The sequence below is a fragment of the Mizuhopecten yessoensis genome, unplaced genomic scaffold (genome assembly GCF_002113885.1).
Source record: "Mizuhopecten yessoensis strain PY_sf001 unplaced genomic scaffold, ASM211388v2 scaffold715841, whole genome shotgun sequence".
Lineage (NCBI taxonomy): Eukaryota > Metazoa > Mollusca > Bivalvia > Pectinida > Pectinidae > Mizuhopecten > Mizuhopecten yessoensis.
The window spans coordinates 35,377-55,084 of record NW_018479818.1 but is presented as its reverse complement, the minus strand read 5'-3'; the positions used below and the strand labels follow the sequence as shown (position 1 = coordinate 55,084).

Here is a 19,708-nt window from a genome sequence, read left to right as displayed (position 1 = left end):
GGTAAAATCAAAGAATGTGCTAGTTATTATCATACTGTAGGTAAATATCAAGGAGTGACGCTATGTCTGAGATGTGTTTATTTGAAAGATAATAAATGTGATGCATGTAACACTAAAATGCATGCGATAACTGTATTCTACAATTACTTCTAGAAACAAACGTTATGATCTTAGTAGAATTGGAGATATCTCCGTTTGGTTGCATTACTTCGTTTTTATGCAGACAATCTGTAAGACTAGTAAGTAAAACCCTCATATAGCTTTGATCGCTGTGTGTTATCTTCGGTGAATTGTAAAGAAAGTCTGCCTCTTTTGCCACTTTACTCATTCATATGTATGTATTCGGCAGATAAGCGTACATGCCTTAAAGGAAACATGGTCCGCTTGTGAATGTATTACCTGGCGCACATATCTCTAGCATCTGTTTCAAACTTTTTTTCTGCTTCTTTATCATTTTCATTTTATCATTAGTCAGCACAATAACACATGTATTATGTAACTCCACATCGAACACGAAGTGTAGGTGTCACATACAGCAAATATACACATATGCCTAACAATATTATAAATTAAACAGATGTTGTACAGCGGCAGATAATATAAATTAAACAGATGTTGTACAGCGGCAGATATTATAAATTAAACAGATGTTGTACAGTGGCAGATATTATAAATTAAACAGATGTTGTACAGTGGCAGATATTATAAATTAAACAGATGTTGTACAGTGGCAGATAGTATAAATTAATCAGATGTTGTACAGTGGCAGATATTATAAATTAAACAGATGTTGTACAGTGGCAGATATTATAAATTAAACAGATGTTGTACAGCGGCAGATAATATAAATTAAATAGATGTTGTACAGTGGCAGATAGTATAAATTAAACAGATGTTGTACAGTGGCAAAAATGTTGCAATTGAAGTCAGTTATATTCAACCGTTTTGAGTTATATATCTATACACGTGTGTTATTAAAAACGTAGACGTATACTATCAGAACAGTGACAATTGTTTTACTTGGATTTATTATTCCATATCTTTTTATATTTGTTATCGTAAAGTATGCTACCTGCCACGGAATAAGAAATGCAATTTGAAAATAAGGCAGAAAATAATAAAGTCGACATAATATGTCAATACCACAATCATAACACATTTATATGTCCACCGTATGTCTTTAAAACGCGTCTAACACGACATATTATAATAGTAAACATCTTAAAACGACATATTGTAATAGTAAACATCTTAAAACGACATATTATTATAGTAAACATCTTGTTGCAATGTACTAACTTTCTCATACCTGCACCATAACAAATCACAGATCACAATGACGTAGGTAGTGTCATTTAGGCAAATAAAAAGCGTGAGAAGGGAAAAAAAAAAAAAATACCCGATAGAAATGAAATGGTTTTATCAGAAATAAACATATCTACACATTGACATCAACACTCTACTGTTTACTGGGTACTCCATGTATGCTAACGTGTGCTTTTGTAGTCAGAAGGTCAATTTGTTTTCTCGTTTTTTAGGTACGGTTGATGTACTTTATGTATTCAGTAGGTCTGTTTTTTCTCGTTATTTAGGTATGGTTGGTGAACTCTACTTACGTGTTTTGAAGATGATGATAGTCCCTCTGATCATAACAGCAATCATTTCTGGTATGTCTTTGTATGTGTACTTGGTTGCTTTTCTAATTATTGATATTTGCATAATACATTTCCACTGTTCTATGTTTGAGTATTGTTAACCTACATTACAAACTATTATTTATATAATGTACGATGTGCACCAGTTGCGACGGTATCTAAAATTACCATCTGTTTCATATTTGATTTTGTTAAATATATAATTAGATGTATAATGAATGTAAAGCCTCATTGTAAACAAGGTGACTGGTAAATATGGTTATCCAAAGTTGACAGATCAAAGCATGAACACAATACAACGAGTCCATTTGTTAGATAAGGGGTTCATCACAGATTCTAAAAATATTAATGTGATAATTGATAAAATGACAGATAATAAAAACAGGTGTAATGTAATCATGTTAATAGACATAATTTAACATTAAATGTATGCCTTCTAAGTTGACAATTCTTCAAATACCATGTCCATGTTCCTGTCCATGCTCCTGTCCATGTCCCTGTTCCTGTCCCTGTCCCTGTTCCTGTCCATGTCCCTGTTCCTGTTCCTGTCCATGTCCATGTCCCTGTTCCTGTTCCTGTCCAAGTCCATGTCCCTGTCCCTGTCCCTGTCCCTGTCCCTGTCCCTGTCCATGTTCCTGTTCCTGTCCATGTCCCTGTTCCTGTTCCTGTTCCTGTCCATGTCCCTGTTCATGTTCCTGTCCGTGTCCGTGTCCCTGTTCCTGTTCCTGTCCATGTCCATGTCCATGTCCATGTCCATGTCCATGTCCCTGTCCCTGTCCATGTTCCTGTCCGTGTCCCTGTTCATGTCCATGTCCATGTCCCTGTCCCTGTTCATGTCCATGTCCATGTCCCTGTCCCTGTTCCTGTTCCTGTTCCTGTCCGTGTCCCTGTCCATGTTCCTGTTCCTGTCCATGTCCCTGTTCCTGTTCCTGTTCCTGTTCATTTCCCTGTTCCTGTTCCTGTTCCTGTTCCTGTCCATGTCCCTGTTCCTGTCCCTGTTCCTGTCCCTGTTCATGTTCCTGTCCCTGTTCCTGTCCCTGTTCCTGTCCATGTCCCTGTCCCTGTTCCTGTCCATGTCCATGTTCCTGTCCATGACCCTGTCCATGTCCCTGTCCCTGTTCCTGTCCATGTCCCTGTTCCTGTTCCTGTCCCTGTCCATGTCCCTGTTCCTGTTCCTGTCCATGTCTATGTTCCTGTCCATGTCCATGTCCCTGTTCCTGTCCATGTCCCTGTTCCTGTCCATGTCCCTGTTCCTGGTCCTGTCCATGTCCCTGTTCCTGTTCATATCCATGTCCCTGTTCCTGTCCATGTCCCTGTCCATGTCCCTGGTCCATGTTCCTGTCCACGTCCCTGTTCCTGTTCCTGTCCATGTCCATGTTCCTGTCCCTGTCCCTGTTCCTGTCCATGTCACTGTTCCTGTTCCTGTCCCTGTTCCTGTCCCTTTTCCTGTCCATGTCCCTGGTCCATGTTCCTGTCCATGTCCCTGTTCCTGTCCATGTCCATGTTCCTGTCCATGTCCCTGTCCATGTCCCTGTTCCTGTTCCTGTTCCTGTCCATGTCCCTGTTCGTGTCCATGTCCCTGTCCATGTCCGTGTTCCTGTTCCTGTTCCTGTCCATGTCCGTGTTCTTGCCCATCTCCATGTTCCTGTTCATGTCCCTGTTCCTGTTCCCTCTCCGTGTCCCTGTTCCTGTTCCTGTTCCTGTCCATGTCCCTGTTCCTGTTCATGTCCGTGTCCCTGTTCCTGTTCCTGTTCCTGTTCCTGTCCGTGTCCCTGTTCCTGTTCCTGTCCGTGTCCGTGTCCCTGTTCCTGTCCATGTCCCTGTTCCTGTCCATGTCCCTGTCCATGTCCCTGTTCCTGTCCATGTCCATGTCCCTGTTCCTGTCCATGTCCCTGTCCATGTCCCTGTTCCTGTTCCTGTTCCTGTCCCTGTTCCTGTCCATGTCCCTGTTCCTGTCCGTGTCCATGTCCATGTTCCTGTCCTATGTCCATATCCATGTCCCTGTCCCTGTCCCTGTCCCTGTCCATGTCCATGTCCCTGGGCCCAAAACACCGGCCTTTGCCATTTGTCCAAATAACTGGTCATTATAGTTTGTTCATACAAATGGTCAATGTAATTTGTCCATACAACAACTGGTCCGGTTGTTTGTCATAGAAACTATTATTGTTTAAAAACTATTAACTGCAGCTAGTTTAAAGCTGATCAGTTTTTCTATGTTATCATCACCATTTCCAATATTTGCTTTTTGTTTTCGGAAACGTCTTGAACATATAAACAAGCGTGTGCTTATTACCTTCAAATCCCTATACATGTACACTGAGTTATGAATATCAACATCTTTCAATTGTTCTAGATACAGCACTGACATTAACTTGTGTAGGAAATATGTTATCAACCAAGTCATAAGTACAAAACATTCATTTATACAGTCACATCTTCCATGGACCCGAAATCTAACGGCCGCATCAGTGCAGTCTGTGTTGTGTACACTCTCGTCTGTAACTTCGTGCCCAGTATCATCGGATGTGTTCTGTGTATGGCTATCGGACCTGGTAGGTAACACTCGATCCTGCATAACACGTTGATCGGTATTGATTTCTGTAACACCGTATGGTAGAGAGCGCTGGCGTGGTTCAACTTATGTGATGTCAAATTCTAATGTCTAAAGCATAATTTGATTGCATGCATATTGATGCTACAATGGCAAAATAAAAGACAAAAATAATAAGTCCTATTTGACGGGGACAAAGAAATCTCCACAACAGTGATAGGGATTTTGAGTGTCAAAAACCCGGCACGACAACGTTCTAAATCTACGAAAATTTCACTTTTCAAGATGCACGACATATGACTGACAAATCATATTTTTTCCAATTTGAAGGATTTATAATATACTTATGACATAAATGCTGTGTTTTGCAATGAGGTTTCTTGTACTCGTGTTCTGTATGAAAAAATATGAGATATAACTAAGTAATTGCTGACATACATGGCCTTTTGATACCACACACATTAGGGGGAGGCTGGTTAAAAACGTATTCACTTACTCAGAACACGCAGTAACCTAAACATGCTTTAAATCTTTTGTTGATGTAAGGTACAAAAAAGTGTTATTTTCTCAAAGGTCAATTCGAATGTCATTGAAATGCAATGATAAATAAGAATTTTTATAGTAAGACACCACTGGAAATGAGGAGGCAAATATTATTTCAGAAACTTACCGACGTATAGTATTAAACGCCTTAATCAATAAGTCAGTGATGTGTCAAACCAAAAACGTCCTCTGGAAACGTCACAGAAACTGCTAGTGCCCAAGAATAGAATATGATTTTCATTTGACGAGTAAATTATGAGAAATCTGTTCGCATTGCGCTTACATTTGGTAGAAAACCTTTCAATTAAATGAGAGCATACTGCAATTTTACGAAATCTCAACCAACCGTTGTTAAAAGTACAGTCATGTTCAACAAAGAAAACAAATCGGATTTCATTTAATCAGCATTGCGTTTTTAAAGTAGGTTAGTTCAATTCCTCTGATAGCTGATTCGCAGCATTTTGTTTAAGTTTTCTATCTGATATAGGATTTATATAACACTTCCCGCAATGTTCATTAGACATTGGCAAGGCCTCATAGATCGTACGTGTAGGCTAACTTTATATATATATGTGCATACCCAGTTATTCCATTTAGGCTACGCAGTCAAGGATAAATTCATGAAAGTGGAACACCAGTCCAATAATAGCTCTCCTACGGACACCAGTGATGTATTGGCCGACCTTTTACGGTAACTTTTCCAATAAACGTGTTTGTTTGGAGTTCACCGTCCTGCATCGAACAACCAACAATTGAATGCAGGCTGTTTAGTATTAACCAACAGGCAGCAGTCAACGATGGCATGTTGCAAGTGTTTACTTATATAGCTGATATATATAATTGATAAATATGTTCAACACATCTTACGAACTTTGATCGAGCACTGTTTCCCCTCTATGAAGCACTTCATGCCATTAACTGTACAATTGTACCTGTATTTGGTCCCACACATTTACACGGCTTTATTATAAGAGCTGTTTAACACATCGGTCACATATATTATTTTTGCTATAAGATCTCCTTGTACTGGGTTTGCGATGTGAGAGGATTATTAAGAGATGAATCGAAACAACTTCACTCTTCAACTTTTCATTGTATTCCCGGAAACAGGAAGTCAAACAACAAAACATAGAAACAAGATACGGAGACAGAATACCATAATACACAAAAACGGTTAATTCCGGTTATTCTAATGATGGTTATAATATAATATGTACATGTATATAACATTCTTACATGACGCCATTGAGATAGTTTAAGGATCTTTGTTCAATCTTTTTAAATGCAGTTTAATGACGAGTAGAGTGAAAGACTTCTGGTTTCAAAAAAAAAATGCAATATTGTTTTTTTCGGAACATTCGATTGTGTAACGTTAAAAATAGATACGAAACATTGACGTCACATATAAATTGATTCTGTGCTCATTTAAAGCCTTTTCATTTCTGTTTCAGGAATTTTTTTCCAGATAATATCATTGAGGCCACCTTTCTCCAGGTATGTTCATAAGCACTTTTGTCAGCAGCAAACACCAGCTACAAGTATTTACAACACAACATTGAATGACTAAGTAACAGTCTTCGAAGGACACCAATTTTGTTAGCATTCTTGAAAGAAATCAATCATTATCAAAAGGCAAATTACAAGTGCACAAGTGTAGGTCGCGAATTTTGGCATTAAATTACTAAGACTGAAAAAAAGTAAACAAGTTGATCAATTGAAATCCTTGCATTTTAGTCGTACATGAAAGTTGAAAAAAATGAATATCAAATATCTAAAAAATACTAATTTCCCTGGGCTCAGAATTTAGCGTATAAGCGAATTAGCAAATAATCAATTATAGGAATTGATGCACTAATATGCATTAAAAATATTTGAAGGACCTTTAACGCAATCATCATTAAGCGCAAAATCTGAAGTGTGAAAAAAGCGAAAGTGAGAATACTGTTAGTATACGCTTATAGTATTTAAAAAGCTAATCGAAAACTTTTATTTTTTATGATCGGCACACAGGTGTGATACAAAGAACTAGTTAGACCAAAACTCGAATACTGGTCTTCTAGTTGGGACCCACACAACACAAACAACATTCAACAAATAGAAGGAACACAACGAAGAGCAGCACACTACGTAAACAACAGACATGATTCGCCCACTACAATGGCCAACACTACAAACACGACGCTTACAAACCGAACATATATACTCACCCCTGTTGACCCTCGAACCAGACACGCACACCCTTATGCATACAAATATCCATTCTTTACACAATAACGCAATGGAATCTCCTTTCCATAGCAGCAGTAGAACGCACAACACTTGGGGACTTCAAACTGACACTTACCCTATGCAGCCGTTGGAGCCCTCACATGCTAGTACAGACACCATCTTTTATCTTTGATCTGAAACCCTGCACACACAAAAAGGTAAAAAAAAATCACTGTAAATAATCTTTCTTTCACGCCTCTGTGCACATGAACCGAAGACGAAATCATTAAAATAAATTTGTGTTGCAAAAACCAAGCTGACTGCTTTTTACTTAACTGATAAAGGTAGAGGAAAAATGGCAATGCTTATTTATATCATCCTTCAAATTTCATCACTTGGCGTCAAGTTCCCAACATATCTGTTTACTCACTTGTCCCTAGCTGCAGATACAGGTAACCTTCCATGACCACAATTTCAGTTCAGAAATCATTGCGCCTTAAAGCATGTTTAAAGTCTTACGTGCTATATATTTAACGACCTTTTCCATTATGAAACTACCCCCGGTCCATATATGTTGGAGGTGCCAACATTGTATTGCAATATAAACGTATGGCAACTCTGATGATATTGAGTGCGTCATACAAATGTCTAAATTACCATACTTCCAGTTTAAACGACAACTGTAGTTATCTCCCTTCCATTAAATCACATATCGACCTAAGTCCGTGTTGCTCTACATGCATAGATTTACCTCCCCAGCTGTATTATAACATTTCGTGAAATGATGATCAGGTGTATATGTGTTACATAATTTGTAAATCAGCTTTAGAACGCAATTGGCACTGCGATCTTCTTCTAACATCAACTTTCTTCTTAACGAAAGTTATAGTTTAATCAGTGAATAGGATAACGGTTTGTTCACAGCAAATGCGACAAAAGCAGATAATCCTGTATAAATGCAATAACTTAAAGTACTGATTTATGAGGGAACAGCGTCAGATGTTCATTTATTCCCACATATTCTTGTAAAAGGACAATAATCCCTTATCATATATAAAAATTAATATTAGTTAATTGATTTTATCAAATATATGAAGTTGTTAATATATGATCACTTGAAAAGGGAGTCATTTTTCAAATCGAAGGGTCTCAAATGATCTTAAGTAAACGATACTTATGAAATAAAATTACACAACCACATACCAGAACAGATTGTAACCCAACGACAAAAAGTACTACAGCGATAACACACACACACGCGTCAGCTTTCTATGCTAATAAGTACCATAGCGTTCACACACAGGGACAAAATAGACCAACGCATCAACTCAAGGTAGGGCTAAAATATACCACATTGAGAACAATTGAAACTTCAAGCTGGTATGAAAGATCATCATAGGAAAAACATGATAGTGTTCGTTGAAAATAAGCAAGAATGTTGGAGCGGACGATCTCTAGTATATAACGGGTTTATGATAGGGAACCCATGTGTGCTTGGATAATTAAAGGCCATGATCGCACAATATTTTACCGTCTTAGTTCCGGTGAGATTTTGGTGACTCCCGCGAGATGAAAAGCTATGAACCTGCCATAATCTTAACTCAATTCAATATTTCAGACACAGACAACGTACACTGTAAAACCAGCTGTGCAAATTGAGTTTATAGTAAACGGAACCTTTCCTTTACTGACAGGCACCAGGATACGACAAATCTCGACGGTCAGAAGTCCAAATATCATAGGTAAAATTCACTTTCAGAACAAAAACAATGAATCATGTCAAATACACGTTCGAGCTCAAACAAGGTGTCACTTGTATGTTCAATCCTGATTAAGCATAGGTAGTCTTTGCTTATATAGATAAGTTTACAGTTTGTAAAGATAGATATGATCATATTCAAGTTGAAATTATTCTTTACTACGTTTAAGGTATTTCTAAATCCCATCGAATATCAGCAGTTTATACACAAGTTCGATTGACTGTTATACAGGGTTGGTTGTGATTTGTACCATGTTCGGGATAGCATCTGGCGTTCTCCGTGACGTCAGCAAGCCGTTCCAAGCGTTCTTTAACGCATCAGGTGAAGTAATCATGCAGGTACTGAGGTGGATCATGTGGTAAGATTTAGTTACATTAATCCACAATCACAATAATACCAGTTGGTAAGATTTAGTAACATTAATCCACTATCACAATAATACCAGTTGGTAAGATTTAGTTACATTAATTCACTATCACAATAATATCAGTACATACGATTTAGTTACATTAATCTACTATCACAATAATATCAGTTGGTTAGATTTAGTTACATTAATCCACTATCACAATTAGATCAGTTGGTAAGATTTAGTTACATTAATCCACTATCACAATAACATCAGTTGGTATGATTTAGTTACACTAATTCACTATCACAATAACATCAGTTGATAAGATTTAGTTACATTAATCCACTATCACAATAACATCAGTTGGTATGATTTAGTTACACTAATTCACTATCACAATAACATCAGTTGATAAGATTTAGTTACATTAATCCACTATCACAATAACATCAGTTGGTATGATTTAGTTACACTAATTCACTATCACAATAACATCAGTTGATAAGATTTAGTTACATTAATCCACTATCACAATAACATCAGTTGGTATGATTTAGTTACACTAATTCACTATCACAATAACATCAGTTGATAAGATTTAGTTACATTAATCCACTATCACAATAACATCAGTTGGTATGATTTAGTTACACTAATTCACTATCACAATAACATCAGTTGATAAGATTTAGTTACATTAATCCACTATCACAATAACATCAGTTGGTATGATTTAGTTACACTAATTCACTATCACAATAACATCAGTTGATAAGATTTAGTTACATTAATCCACTATCACAATAACATCAGTTGGTATGATTTAGTTACACTAATTCACTATCACAATAACATCAGTTGATAAGATTTAGTTACATTAATCCACTATCACAATAACATCAGTTGGTATGATTTAGTTACACTAATTCACTATCACAATAACATCAGTTGATAAGATTTAGTTACATTAATCCACTATCACAATAACATCAGTTGGTATGATTTAGTTACACTAATTCACTATCACAATAACATCAGTTGATAAGATTTAGTTACATTAATCCACTATCACAATAACATCAGTTGGTATGATTTAGTTACACTAATTCACTATCACAATAACATCAGTTGATAAGATTTAGTTACATTAATCCACTATCACAATAACATCAGTTGGTATGATTTAGTTACACTAATTCACTATCACAATAACATCAGTTGATAAGATTTAGTTACATTAATCCACTATCACAATAACATCAGTTGGTATGATTTAGTTACACTAATTCACTATCACAATAACATCAGTTGATAAGATTTAGTTACATTAATCCACTATCACAATAACATCAGTTGGTATGATTTAGTTACACTAATTCACTATCACAATAACATCAGTTGATAAGATTTAGTTACATTAATCCACTATCACAATAACATCAGTTGGTATGATTTAGTTACACTAATTCACTATCACAATAACATCAGTTGGTAAGATTTAGTTACATTATTCCACTATCACAATGATATCAGTTGGTATGATTTAGTTACACTAATTCACTATCACAATAACATCAGTTGGTAAGATTTAGTTACATTATTCCACTATCACAATGATATCAGTTGATAAGATTAGTTATCCGTTTTACTTCCCAGTAAATGTTCAGAAAAATAATAGACATGCTTTATCCAATAGGTACTCGTCTTCATATTACGAGAACATTAAACTTTAAACAAATTGCTTATTGTACTTATCGTGCACTAATCTCATAGATAAGTTGACATATTCATTTTCATTTTCGCGATTTAACGAAGATAGTAATTCTTAAAAGATATTCTGTAAAGATGAGAGGCCGTGGTGGCCAATTGGTTAAGGCGTCTGAAATTCTGCTATCACTATGTATAGCTAGCTCTCCACCACTGGGTCGCGGTTTCGAGACCTACGTGGGGCAGTAGCCAGGTACTGGCCTTAGGTCGGTGTTTTTTCTCCGGGAACTCTGGCTTTCCTCCACTACCAAAACAACATGGCGCGTCCTTAAATGACTATAGCTGTTAATAGGACGTAAAACACAAACAAACAAACTGTTCAGATGTCTACCTACAGAGATAAGTGGCCGCCTCTTACAGTTGCACAGTTATGCCGTTATTGTGTTTATGTCAGTTGAAACAGCTTAAGGAAAACTATTGTAAATGACAGTAAGAGAAAACACTGTAAAATGAAAACCAAATTTAACGCACAGTAACGTAGACAGAGTATGCGATACGGTCAGCATTGCACGTGTTACGATGAATTTGGCTTTAAAACATACTTCAACCTTTTGAACTTTATCTCGAGTTCAAAACAAACTTCCAATACAACATAAAAGAATTGGAAATAATAGCAAGAAATCAATATTGTTTCAAACTAATCGGAATAGCATATTTTATTCAAATGATCGAGTAACGCAAAAACTATAATACATCGTATTATTGTCTTATACTATGATATACGTGTACTCCTGTACAGCTATACAGTGTTTCGTTTCTAGGGTAACCCCTATTGGAGTGGCAAGTCTAATTGCAAAAACCATATGTTCGGCGGAGAACATAGAAGCTGATTTCCAGAAGTTGGGAATGTTCATTTTGGCGGTTACAACAGGATTGATCATGTGCGGTCTTTTGATGCCCATCAGCTATGCCATTTTACGGCGGACCAATCCATTTACCTTCATATTATCTCTGTCCCAACCCATAATGCTGGCGTTTGCAACAGCAAATTCGTAAGTTACTTACTATATGTGTAACAATGTATCTCAATATATGTGTAACTATGTACCTCAATATATGTGTAATATGTAACTCAATATATGTGTAACTATGTAGCCAAATATATGTGTAACTATGTACCTCGATATATGTGTAACTATGTAACTATTATGTGTAACTATGTACCTCGATATATGTGTAACTATGTAACTAAATATATGTGTAACTATGAATCTTAACTAAATATATGTGTAATATGTGGGTTTTATTTATTTATTTATTTCCAATTCAGCGGACCCAATGGTCCACTTACAGAATGAATAACAACATTACAACACAAGTGTAAAATATCACAGTCAGTTATGCAAATATCTGTAAAACATGTAACTAAATATCAGGATAACTATGTAACTTAACTAAAGATATATTTAAGTATGCATACATATTATATTTTTTTGTAGATTTTGGATATCTTGCACATAGTGTAGAATAGTTAAAATCGAGCTTAGCTTTACTTTTTACTAGAAGATTGCGTCTCTTAACACTAGATACCTTTAATGTAGGTTTTTCTACAGAAATTATCTCCCTTTGATTGCGTTTAGTTATTACTGCAGTAGGGCTTGGCCGTATAAGTACCATTGAACAGTTCGATAAGAGCGATATTGAAGAGTTTACAGGTCCGGGGTTCGAATACCAGGTATTACCCTGATGAGTTTGCCCCACTCCTGACATAGAACACTGTTGTTGAGTTTATTATTTAACTCCTACAACTTTTATGTCATCTACTTGTTTACACGTTAATTTCATATCAGTTCAGGATTAAAATGTTTAAAGCGCTATATTGTTCAAAACTCAAGTGATACAAATAACTCAGCGATCAGCTTATTTTTTCTTCTTCGATATCAGCGAAATATGACAACATTGATTTATCAACTATTTTGTAATAAAATGTCGTTTCAAAAAATCAGAATAAAACAGACAAAGAATCATGACTTCATCAACTCAGATACCTCCGATGAAAGTTGTCTTTTCTGAAATACTTTCTTGGAGGAGTAGTCATGTCACAACACAAGTTTGCAATGCTTAGTTTCAGTGTTAAGCAGTGGAACGGATATTTGTGATGATATTTCGGCTCGCTATCCAGCATTTTCCATATGAGATACATGTTCTTACATGTAAAAATATTTTAAAATCTATAACAAATTTGTGTGTGTCTTTATTAATTTCAAACATTTGATCCTCACGTCTACGTGTTTCAGACCCATCACCATGCCTGCTGTGATGACCATTCTAGAGACGGATTGTGCCGTGGACAAGAGAGTGAGTCGATTTGTCATGCCATTTATAATGACTCTTGGCCGGACAGGAACAGCCCTCTACATCGCCATGTCGGCCATCTTTGTCTGTCAGTTGATGGGGACGCTTCTAAACGTAGCTAATGTTATGCTAATATGGTAAGCATATTTAATTAAAACTGACCACTTCAAGCACATATTAAATATTGTAGCATAGTGTTTTTCGGTGTTATGACTTCTGTTAATAACTATGTAACTTTATTCTGCTTCAAAGAAAAAATGACTTTAAATAATTTGGCCGGTAAAGTTTAAATTTTATAAAAACAAAATCCTTTGACGGTCTACAGTATAGAGGAATAGTTGTACCGTGTTAACGTAAGTACTCGTTTGGTAGAGAATGCTGAAAACTTCGTAAAGTAGAAATACGGATTAAACTCGAACTGCTAAAACTAAAGTGTCTTACGACGCTACACAAGATCGATTGAAAAGTGTCATGTCTATAAAGAGATATCTACTGAATCGTAAACCTTCGTAAGGAAATATTAAATATGTTATCAATGTTTTAATAATATATTTTATATATACACATGTTCTCAACTGCAGTCTTTTGACGACAATAACATCAACTGGTGCGCCTCCTGTTCCCTCCTCTGCACTGATGGCGGTAATCATTGTTACAGCAGCGCTTAACATCCCGACAGAGGCCGTCACTCTGCTCTACACGTTCGACTGGTTTATGTAAGTATTCTGTAAATAATTACACACATATTGATCATACTGTGGGCGTAACAACAGTGTACTACGTCGTAAATACACGATCTACACCCTCTGAAAATAACTCAGGAAATGTAGGTATTCCGGAACAGTTTTTCCGGACCAAAAATGCTTCACCCCGTATTGATGTCATTCGTCAAATACAGGAAAGTACTTTTAATAGCTATGAATTTCCGTAGTGTTATTTACGCATTTCCTTTAGGAAATTGATATTGATACAGTTTCAATTTCTTTGAAAACAGACTGGTGAATTCATTTTTAACACAGTGACATTAATAAACATTTTGATGTGCTCGGTATCTAAAAGGGATCCTGTTGTAGTTCTTCACAGAGGCAAGTGTTGCTGTGGTATTTTAAAAGAATTAAAGTCTCCAATAAGTCTATACCAACATATCGAGTATAGCATGAATGGAATGCGTTTTAAAATATGTGTACTCTTTCAATTCACGGGACTATTTATCAGCCCGGACAGTCTATTCTACTGTGTGTTACTGTTTGTCTTTGGCCTATACCAAGACCTTATAATAATGCTTTAAACATGTTTCACTGAATTGTTGAATTGTTGAATTGTTGAATTGCGTTTGAATCTTACTGGGAATAGCGTGAAAATAAGATCACCTCACAAATTACCCGGTACACAGTATTGTTCGTCACAAACAACCAAAAACACAAAAAAGGGTATTCAGTCATTATAGGAAATTAAAAATATCCTAGATGTAAAGCTGGTCATGATAACATCATTAATGTCCTTTGTCCGACGGTCAACGGGACACATTCATCCAGAAAACCAGAATCCATATCAAAGCTTGGATAACTGTTTTATTCACATTTGCCAGAGTTTCCTTGTAATGTGACGAATAATGTCATATTATAAACATAAAAAAACGAAGAAGAAAAATAGCATTATGTGATATCTATTTTCATTCTAATTAGTAAGGATAAATGAAATTTATGCTGTTCTCGAAGATCTAGCAGTTCGATGTTCAATGAAAGACGTCTCATTTTGTAACGAGATAATCGGTAAAAAGGTCGAATGTTCATGGGACGTTTCAATATCTGTGGAAATAAATCTTACACTGTATGTGAAAAGCTGAATTTTAAGATGATGTATCCACAGCAACCATTGTTCCATTATTTGGCAGTTCCAAATGTTAGTTACTACAAACAGGATATTTCAGTGTATTTTCAGTGTAGGAAGGGACGTACCGGGACGAAACCTTAGACATAGTGCAAAAACTTTACTTTACAGCACATTTTGCAGGCTTAATGATCGTAATTCCTGCAATGTTATCAACACCCAAAGACATTTCAACTTTATCATGCCTCATTATGGATTTGGGATAATGTGCCAATCCCTTTCAAGTTGAAAGGAACATCTGAAAATCATACTATTTTAGCAACTTACTATTCATCATTGTTTTGTTGTGGGTGTTGTTGATGTTGCTTTTTTTGTATCATTATAACACACATGTTGTTATTCTTTTATTGGACCTACGGGTCTGTTAAATCAAAGTTAAGTTACTTAATCATGTCGTTTCAGAGACCGTATTCGCTCCATAGTGAATTTGCTGTTCCAAGCTTTTGCCGCTGTATTGACGCAGGACCTGTGTGGCAAGTCCCTGTCATCGCCACCCAATGATATCTCGGTGTACGAGAGTCTGACAAAGACATTTCCTAATATTGACAATAGTATAGAAATACATATTGATGAAAATGAATTGAGGGAACCATCGGGTAGTTTATCTGACATTGCCGACGTTTGATAACAATAGAATTATAGTAAAGATGATAATTGCAAACAATTGGACCTGCATCAGTTTTGTCTAAAGATGATATTAGAATATTAGAATTCAAAAAGCACTAAAAGACGTATTTCAAAATCAAATTCATATTTTTTTTTTGGTTAAATTGTTCAACAATGGCACATGCTAGGACTATGCATTCTGTTTCGAACTGATGTAATAGATTCAGCGTATAGAAATATTGTAAAATGCTAAAATGCTGACAGAAAGTTCATTTGAAGCGTAGTAAAATGCGAAATTTAAACCGTGATTTATTTTGGTGACTGACATTTGCAAAAACCGAAAACGCAAATTGGTTACGTCGAAGTGGTCAATAAATGTCTAACGTAACTCCTGGGTATTTATTTTATATGGTAATAAGACGTATCGATACAGAACTCATGATATCCGAAGCAAGCTCTTGAAAACCGAATCTTTGTGAAGCAGGGATGTTACTATCGAGAAAGGGAGTTGAATTCGTACTGCTTATCGTATGGGTTAGTAGAAGGCTATTCCTGTTGGTCTTGTTGCAAGTAAAAATAAGGAAATCGGCTAAGTAAAAGATTCTGCAGTGGTTTAAATTCAAGTTAATGAGGGTATATACGATCGCGTTCGTCAATTCTTGTTTATTGTTGAACGTGAAATGGAAGGCTTTGCTATGATTTTATTATTTGTGCCGATAAACTCATCAAAAAATCCAGCTTCATTTGGAAACAAAACATGTTGGTCAAAAGAGGGGCACCGTTTGTTCCTATACGAATGCCTACAGTCTGATGGAAACCACAATTTAGTCACCGAACCGAACAAAGATATTATCACGTAACCAGGAACTCAATCAATCTCACATTTTAGGCTTGAAACGTCTGGCTATCACAATCTATTTTGTTATTAAACTAATAAACCAGTAACAACTCATGCATGTGTAGATTGTGTACGTCCTTGACCTTTTTAATTAACGTGTTATCACCGGAAGAAGCATTGAAATTGAACAGTCACCGTATACGTGATTGTTAGAAGTGTTTACTTAAAGATGATTGCTACCATTATCTGAGGCATATCCCCCATATCTCCTCTCTTCACGATTTATTAACCATTTAACAAGTTAATACATTTGATGAATCGTTACTGAGGCTTATATTATAACAAAACATCTTCACGGTTTTTTAACAGTTATATCAATAAAGTTTAGGACATATTCAAATATGGTCATATCTGTATTAAGAGACAACACAAGAAAGGCTTAAATATGGTCGTCTAAAATACGGGTTTCTCCATACAGTCTAAATAAATAGAGCATCTGTTTGTGCGGACGTGGTGGACCGGATAAGTTAAGTGGGGAAGTCTGAAGAGCACCTGTTGACTCAGGCCGGATAAAACCACGTCTAATAACGATACATATGTTTGCTTATAAGGACATTTAAGGATTATAATATACAACATTTGATATAGCGTCCTATCTAGCTAGAATACGTCACTCTAAAGCGCTTTACAGTACATAGACATACAATTTATGCAATCAATACAATTAGCATATACATTAATCAATACAATTTTGAGAAATTCGTAGGAGCTGCCTTATCAGGCGCTAGCAACTAATCCTTTGCCACCGTCTAATAATTCCCTGTGTGTATACCTGCGTGGGTGCTGGAGATGTATTGTGTTCTGTCTGTAGTGGGACCGTGCTTCCAACAGTATCATTTATAGTGCCATCTCACTTGAAAGCTACAGAATAGATGCCACAACATCCACCCCAGATCATTTTATACTCCACATGGGTTGTTGGAGCTGTGTTGGCAGGAGAAAAACACTTTCTCTGAATACTCCATGCGAACGACGACATGTTGGATTGAACCCCGGCCGCATGTGTGGAAGACCTGAGTTTTAACCACTCGACCAATCCGCCAACAAATATAAGATATATCTCCCCTAATATTACCTGACATCCATCCTTATCTGCAAATATTCCCTGACATCTATCCTTATTCCCAAATATTACCTGACATCAATCCTTATCCGCAAATATTACCTGACATCCATCCTTAAACGCAAATATTAACCGACATCCATCCTTATCCGCAAATATTAACTGACATCCATCCTTATCCGTAAATATCATCTGACATCCATCCTTATCCGCAAATATTACCTGACATCCATCCTTATCCGCAAATATTAACTGACATCCATCCTTATCCGCAAATATCACCTGACATCCATCCTTATCCGCAAATATTAACTGACATCCATCCTTATCCGCAAATATTAACTGACATCCATCCTTAAACGCAAATATTAACCGACATTCATCCTTATCCGCAAATATTAACTGACATCCATCCTTATCCGTAAATATCATCTGACATCCATCCTTATCCGCAAATATTAACTGACATCCATCCTTATCCGCAAATATTAACTGACATCCATCCTTAAACGCAAATATTAACCGACATTCATCCTTATCCGCAAATATTAACTGACATCCATCCTTAAACGCAAATATTAACCGACATTCCTCCTTATCCGCAAATATTAACTGACATCTATCCTTTTCCGCAAATATTACCTGACACCAATCCTTATTCGCAAAAATTGGCCTACGTTCAATCTTTATCCACAGTTACCGCCCAGAAAACCTAAAACATCCCTCCTTATCCACCAATATAACTGACTTTGTGTCCTTATCCACCAATATAACTGACTTTGTATCATTACCCACTAATATAAATGACTTTGTATCATTATCCACCAATATGACTGACTTTGTATCATTATCCACCAATATAACTGACTTTTATCATTATTCACCAATATAACTTACTTTGTATCATTATCCACCAATACAACTGACTTTGTATCATTATCCACCAATATAACTGACTCTGTATCATTATCCACCAATATAACTGACTTTGTGTCCTTATCCACCAATATAACTGACTTTGTATCATTATCCACAAATATAACTGACTTTGTATCATTATCCACCAATATGACTGACTTTGTATCATTATCCACCAATATAACTTACTTTGTATCATTATCCACCAGTACAACTGACTTTGTATCATTATCCACCAATATAACTGACTTTATATCATTATCCACCAATATAACTGACTTTGTATCATAATCCACCAATATAACTGACTTTGTATCATTATCCACCAACATAACTGACTTTGTATCATTATCCACCAATATACCTGACTTTGTATCCTTATCCACCAATATAACTGACTTTGTATCATTATCCACCAATATGACTGACTTTGTATCATTATCCACCAATATAACTTACTTTGTATCATTATCCACCAATACAACTGACTTTGTATCATTATCCACCAATATAACTGACTTTGTGTCCTTATCATTATTCACCAATATAACTTACTTTGTATCATTATCCACCAGTACAACTGACTTTGTATCATTATCCACCAATATAACTTACTTTGTATCATTATCCACCAATATACCTGACTTTGTATCATTATCCACCAATATAACTGACTCTGTATCATTATCCACCAATATAACTGACTTTGTGTCCTTATCCACCAATATAACTGACTTTGTATCATTATCCGCCAACATAACTGACTTTGTATCATTATCCACAAATATCACTGACTTTGTATCATTATCCACAAATATAACTGATTTTGTATCATTATCCACCAATATAACTGACTTTGAATCATTATCCACCAATATAACTGACTTTGTATCATAATCCACCAATATAACTGACTTTGTATCATTATCCACAAATATAACTGATTTTGTATCATTATCCACCAATATAACTGACTTTGTATTATTATCCACCAATATAACTGACTTTGTATCATTATCCGCCAACATAACTGACTTTGTATCATTATCCACAAATATCACTGACTTTGTATCATTATCCACAAATATAACTGATTTTGTATCATTATCCACCAATATATCTGACTCTGTATCCTTATCCAAAAATATAACTGACTTTGTATCATTATCCACCAATATAACTGACTTTGTATCATTATCCAC

General features: G+C 35.9%; 1 protein-coding gene across 1 annotated transcript; it reads left to right on the top strand.

Annotated features, from left to right (window-relative positions):
* Positions 1 to 1,538: 1,538 nt before the first annotated feature.
* LOC110441297 (excitatory amino acid transporter 2-like) lies at positions 1,539 to 16,574 on the top strand (the record flags this gene model as incomplete). The annotated part of the gene is made up of 10 exons (XM_021484409.1): positions 1,539 to 1,667; positions 4,085 to 4,207; positions 5,347 to 5,440; positions 6,201 to 6,243; positions 8,576 to 8,699; positions 8,949 to 9,075; positions 11,598 to 11,828; positions 13,074 to 13,268; positions 13,713 to 13,847; positions 15,424 to 16,574. Coding segments are annotated over 10 exons (1,424 nt in total), but the record flags the coding sequence as incomplete, so codon positions are not given.
* Positions 16,575 to 19,708: the final 3,134 nt, after the last annotated feature.